Below are 5,940 nucleotides of genomic sequence, written 5' to 3' on the forward strand. Positions count from 1 at the left end.
GATCGAGCTGATCGTAGCCACGACGGTGACACGCTCCAAGAGCGGCCAAGAAAACTCGGGGGTTCGCTGTTCCAGCGGCGAAGACTTTGATAGGTCTCCCGAAAATCACCCGAGAGAGAGCTCGCACGGGGGAAGTTAAGCGAAGTTCCAAGAATCAAAAGCGGGCCGCGTCCCGGAATCGATGGCTCTCGCAGATCCGTGTTCCACGGAGACGCGTGACTGCATTCAAGGGAGACGATGATGTTGAAAACGAGCGATGACATCCTTCCACGAGCTCCTTCCCGTGTCTGTTATTCGTACCCTTGGCAGAAAAGGGTACCTATTGGTAATTTTCGGTCTGCGGACAGAGATCAAGACGGACGGATCCAACGACTGAAAGACGGCTGGATTGGCGATCCACCAAACGAACGAATAACCTCAATCGGGGTAATTTGATTTATCGTCGATCATCGCCACCCGACCGACGACACCGTCGATCGTTCCTAGCGCTCATTTCTCGTGTCTGTACCTCGGTCCCGAGCATCTTTCTATTTTATGCTTGACTCTACGTCCGATTCCTCCCTATTTCTGCCGATTGGATGAAGGTGAGTCTGTCCGGGAGCCAACTGTGGAACATTCAGATCGATTCCCTTCGGGAATTTCGAACCTCATCCTCGAGGTTTACTATCCAAGAAGAATTTTCCTCTCATTTCGATAACGGCCTCGCACTTTCGCATCTCTCTGTTCCTGACCGGGGAACGCGCCTTTGCCGCACCTCGAGGAAAAAAGTCAATTTCCTGATTCTCACTTCGATATGACGGTCCTGAGGTATGCAGTAGTCGCAATTAACCTTCCTTCGCACGCAACCTGAAACAGTGACCGTCGTCGGCCGTGCCGACCGGCCTGCTGACCAGAAGCACGAATTAGACCAAGCTGAGCGGCCAGCGAACCGGGGACGACAGCCACTGCTCTAGGCACTACCGAACCTGACGTTGTCCGCAAATACGTCGCGGCATAAGGCGGGAGCACGCAAGCAGTAAATTGATTTCCTCTCAATTCGGATCGCCTCAATCTCCTCTCGTCGCGGACTCACTCGAGTACAAAAATAAGCGCGCCTCCGAATTTTCTGAGCGATGTTTGGTTCCATGGTAAAATTCATCCGATGGAAATTAATTGCGATATTCCTGACATGAATTGCTGGCAGGCCGCTCTGCTCCGAAAATCGATGAGAAAATTTTCGAGAAAATCCGGCGGAAGTATGAGACGCCGAGTCCCAGCACGTTAGACGTCGTCGAACTGTGTTCGAGCATTCGGTCCCCCCCCCCCTGCGTTCGATGATGACTGTGCGGTGTCCTTATGCATTGTTTCGTGGTTTGAAGCCAATGTTCGGTCCATCCATCCATTCGGCTGGATGAGGGAAAATTTCGACATATGCGTGCTGAACGCAGTCCGATCGAGGCCCGTCGTCGAGGGATTCCTGGCTGTGATGATAGGTCAGAGTGTTGTTGACCGACGACTCGATTATTTGTCGACGAGGTCTCTGGCCAGGTGACGGAGAATCACGGAAATTCGCGGAACGAGGAGCGTGAATGTGTTTTGTGCGCCAGTGACACCGCGACCCGTTTGTTTGCCCGAGAGGGGAGCAGGAGCGACATCACGGGAAATAATTCAATTTGAGTCGATGGCCGATCAGGTTGGAGCAATCTTGAATCTTCCTCTTCAAGCTGAGAACGTAAGCGCCTTCACGGCTCCAATGATGTATCAATTGATAACCACTCAGTTCGATCAAAGCCAGCTCTGGACTAGAGTACAACGTCTGAAATCACAGTTCTTTTTATTGATTCCTCTTTGCATCATACTGCTCGTTGAAACGGACAGTATATTGGAGCCGATCCGCCGATGTGTATACGCATAGAAACAACATACAATGAGGTCGAGCGTTTCGACTCGTTGTTTCACTGACAAGTCGGTAGGTAACTTCGATCAATTTCCCTTAAGGGAGGAACCAGCGGCCTTTCGTTTAACAACATTACTGTAACTTCGGATGTAGAAGTTCAGAAAAAGTATAAGAATCGCCCCGATAGTCGCCTGCCAAGTGTAGATGATTGATGATGGGTAACCGCAATTTCGGAACATTGGGACCGAGAGGTGAGCGATCATCAACACGAACTGGACTATCTGGACCTGTAAGTTCAAAAGAGAAATATCCTTATCCGATCAAACGAAATTAATTAGAAGAATAAGGAATAGAGGCCCAACGAGCTGAGATTTTCTCCTCCGTCGTGCCGACCGCGTCCGGTATACGGAGAGCCGTCTAACCCGACGGGATGTGCAGACCCTATGGTGGCTACAAGCTAGCAAGTCGAAAAATGATCAGACTAGTCTAGATCATTACCTTGGTCAGATGTTTTTTCCACCAGAGATGCTTCTGCACTGCTGGTCCGAGCGTTGACAAGAAGTAGTATGCGTACATTATGGCGTGTACACAGGAATTCAAACACAGCGTAAAGATGACTAGATTTGTCAAGCCATATATCGCTGATGCCCAAGAAACACATACAACCATCACGTGATGAAAAATGTGGAGGAACGTAATTTGACGTTGTTTTTTGCGTAATATGAAGAACACGGTATCCAGGAAGTCGATCACCCGTAGACACCAGTAATAAAATGTTATGTCGAGCAGCTCGAGCGTAAGGCTGTCCTCGCGTCGGTCTGGAGGTGAGCATAGAAACGGTTGACCCATCCGGAAGTAAAAATGATGCGCAATTTTCACTGCGAACGCCATCGATGCCAGGATTTGGAGGAGGTTGTATATGCGGGTCGCGCCAGTCAGAGAGAAGGGTCTTCTGTCTCGCATGAATCTCGGCCCCCAACTACACACGACGCAAAGGTACAGTCCAACGATGCTGACGAGTGACAGAGGCTGCGCCACAATCCATGTTTTCAATCTTGGATCACGCTCAAAAACATAAGTTTGCACCGACTCCATGTCCACCTTGATTTCCGGTTTATGTTTTTTTTCCGCCTCTCACGGTCACGTTGTATGCGTAACACGTTGCACTCGTGACCACAGTTCCAGCGACACGGTCCTCTGGTTTATCGACTCACGCCTGAACACACGCACATCATCATCAACGATCCCCTGGTCGAAAAATACCCGGCATCGAAAGCATACTTCTGAGGGAATTTCAAGCGAAAAAACCTCAGACGACTTCTGTCGTGAAAAGTCGAAAACGTTGCTTGATTGACTCGCGGGAAAAAAGGGAATACACACACAGGGATTTTGGATAGAACAACAACTATCGGACGGTACTATATTCTGAGGAGGTTGGAGCTCCTTATATACCTTTCGGTCGAGAGAGGGACCTACAAGAGTACTTATGTAAGGGTAGACCCGTGTCCATCTAATTGATTCTATTCGGGGGATCTTGTGATTCTGGAGTACAGGGGTTAGAGAGAGTGTACGGGACGGAGGGAGTGAACGGTTTGGTTCAAAGCTTGGTTGCTGATGCGGCCAGGGTCCGAGGTTTCGTCGATTGATCAGAGTGACGCATCCATTGATGCGGGGTTGTAGCCGTCTCCGAGTTCGCCGAATCTAACCCGCAACTTCAGCATGAAATTTTAGCGGAAACCAACCGGTTTGAATGAACGACGGTGGAGATGATGAACCTCAATCCCCTTCTAGATACAACCCCGCATCAATCGATGCTTCAATCTGATCAATCGACGAAACCTCGGACTCTGGCCGCATCAGAAGCCAAGCTTTGAAACACACCGTCCACTCCCTCCGTCCCGTGCACTCGCTCTAACCCCTGTACTCCAGAATCACAAGAACCCCCAGATAGAATCATTGAGACAGACACAGGTCTGCTCTTAGATAAGTACGCTTGTAGGTCCCTCCCTCGACCGAAAGGTATATAAGGAGCTCCAACATCAGGAAGAAGTACCGTCCAATACCGTTGTTCTACCCGGAATCCCTGTGTGCGTATCCCCTCTTTTTCTGCGAATCAATCAACCAACGATTCCGGATTTTCACGACAGAAGCCATCTGAGGTTTTTTCGCTTGAAATTCCCCCGGAACTATGTTTTCGATGCCGTGTATTTTTCGACCAGGGGATCGTTGATGATAATGTGCGTGTCCAGAGGACCGTGTCGCTGGAGCTCGGATGTTCTCGATTTACTGTCCGTTTTCACGAGCAGTATGTTCGAGAAGAAAACCAGAGGGGGAGCATAGGAACCAGCGCGTTCGTGTCCCCTCGGATAGGGGCAGCGAAAACGGAATGAATCCATTGGGTGGATAAATGCGGCGAGTATTGAAGTGCATCAGAAACGATGAGGACGATATGGCCGAAAATCCGAACCGGAATACGAATTTGCTATCACTGCCTTGAATGGAACGCCCTGAACAGGGTTTTTCTACTCGCGTCGGAAAAAATGATACCGCATATGAATGGTCGCCCAGCGGGTTGACCGCAGAAATCTTGAACCAATCAGATGATGATCTTTATTATGTGAGGGAAATCACACGAGAAGAGAGGGTAGCTTTGTCCCCGAGAAGCCGCGCATGTCCACGTGGGGCATAGGCTTTCGGGCCGGGGAATGGAGTCATAGGCATTCTTGATCTATCTGACTCCCTTTTCCTATGGAATCAAGCACGACAACACGGTTCCGATCGCCGACATTCGGACTCCAACCCACGCATCTCCTCTTATCGGTCGGTGAAGCTACTGGGCATACACTCTACATTTATATTTAGATTTCCGTATTCTTGGTCAGAACATATCTCAACTCAACTGATGTAAGGAATAGGGAAAATCGTGTTTTCGGTACGGGAAATTCCTTGTAAGAGAAAACACTGTACTTCTGTCTGACTGAACGAGCATGGACATCGTCGCATAGTCGCCGCGACCATATGATGGCGAATGTTCATATTTCCCAAAGTACGGGAGCGATCGATTTCGCAGGCTCATGTCTCTCAATCCGCTAATTTGCTCTAGAGACGGGGCACGGGGGTAAGCGCTCTGGGCTCTAGGTTTGTGCCTTCCGAGATCGCTCCCGGTCGGGTCACGACGACTCCTTCACGTTTGGACTTATGGGCACTCACGTCACTTATGGACGAACCCGCGCAATCTAGCTTACATTCAGCGACCAGAGTGAGGCACGCGCTATCCATGCAACCAGTCTTTCCAGCTGTCGAGTTAGGCTTCCCGGTGCATGTAGACATGGACCCGTATTCCCATCCATTGTCCCATCCATTGCGGAACCCCATCAATCACCGCATGCATGCGGCATGAATTCGCGTGAGGTGTTTGGCCGGCTCTCTCCTTGGCTCACAGAGCCGGGGCCTCATTGCTCGCCAAGCAGGAAAAGGAAGAAACCCACAGTATAGGGAGGTGATATCGCGATCGAAGTGGGAACAAGTTTCACTCAAAGCTGGGGAGCTCCTATGGCAAGCATCTCTTATCAAGAAATTAGAGAAGCGAAAACTCACGGGTCCGTTAGCGACGGACCTAGAGTTCATGCTAGAGTTCCTCAACTATACGACGAAGGTCCGGAGAAGCTGAGCTGGAAAGCAGCGGAAACGGTTACCACGGAGAACAAAGAAAACCATCGTTTCGTTACGCGAAACACGCAGCCACACCAGATTTTTGGAGACATCCCGAGTACGGGGGCGACGCGCTTACCGAGCATAACTTTCGGCCAGCTGCTGGCTCGACGACGCGCTCCGCACGGGAACAGGGTGAGACTCCTCACGACACACAGGATTCAACCTTACCCAACGCTCTCCAGCGGAACCCTTCACAACCTTCGTTATGCGCAGAACCACATCTTCGCGGGGGAGGGACCTCGGTGCGAGAGCGTGACCCTTCCGGGGTACCCACGGAATGAAACCGGGGAGCGGAAGTGCGACGTTTCAACGTCATATCTCCACTGGATCCAGCAACTGACCCCTCCGAC

General features: G+C 50.5%; 1 protein-coding gene across 1 annotated transcript; it reads right to left on the reverse strand.

Annotated features, from left to right (window-relative positions):
• Nucleotides 1-1,782: 1,782 nt before the first annotated feature.
• LOC100906567 (elongation of very long chain fatty acids protein 7) lies at nt 1,783-3,292 on the reverse strand. Its single transcript, XM_003746828.2, has 2 exons — nt 2,375-3,292; nt 1,783-2,163 (listed from the first exon to the last, which is right to left on the reverse strand). The coding sequence occupies exons 1-2, from the start codon at nt 2,969-2,971 to the stop codon at nt 1,963-1,965; spliced, it is 798 nt and encodes a 265-aa protein (XP_003746876.1). The 5' UTR covers nt 2,972-3,292; the 3' UTR covers nt 1,783-1,962.
• Between the last annotated feature and the right edge of the window lie 2,648 nt (nt 3,293-5,940).

Source organism: Galendromus occidentalis, unplaced genomic scaffold, assembly GCF_000255335.2.
Source record: "Galendromus occidentalis unplaced genomic scaffold, Mocc_1.1 scf7180000077504, whole genome shotgun sequence".
NCBI classification, from domain to species: Eukaryota; Metazoa; Arthropoda; class Arachnida; order Mesostigmata; family Phytoseiidae; genus Galendromus; species Galendromus occidentalis.

Coding starts and splice junctions, on each gene's coding strand:
- LOC100906567 (XM_003746828.2), bottom strand. CDS start 2,971: ATGGAGTCGGTGCAAACTTATGTTTTTGAGCGTGATCCAAGATTGAAA. Junction 2,164..2,374: donor GGAAAAAACATCTGACCAAG/GTAATGATCTAG, acceptor TTGAACTTACAG/GTCCAGATAGTCCAGTTCGT.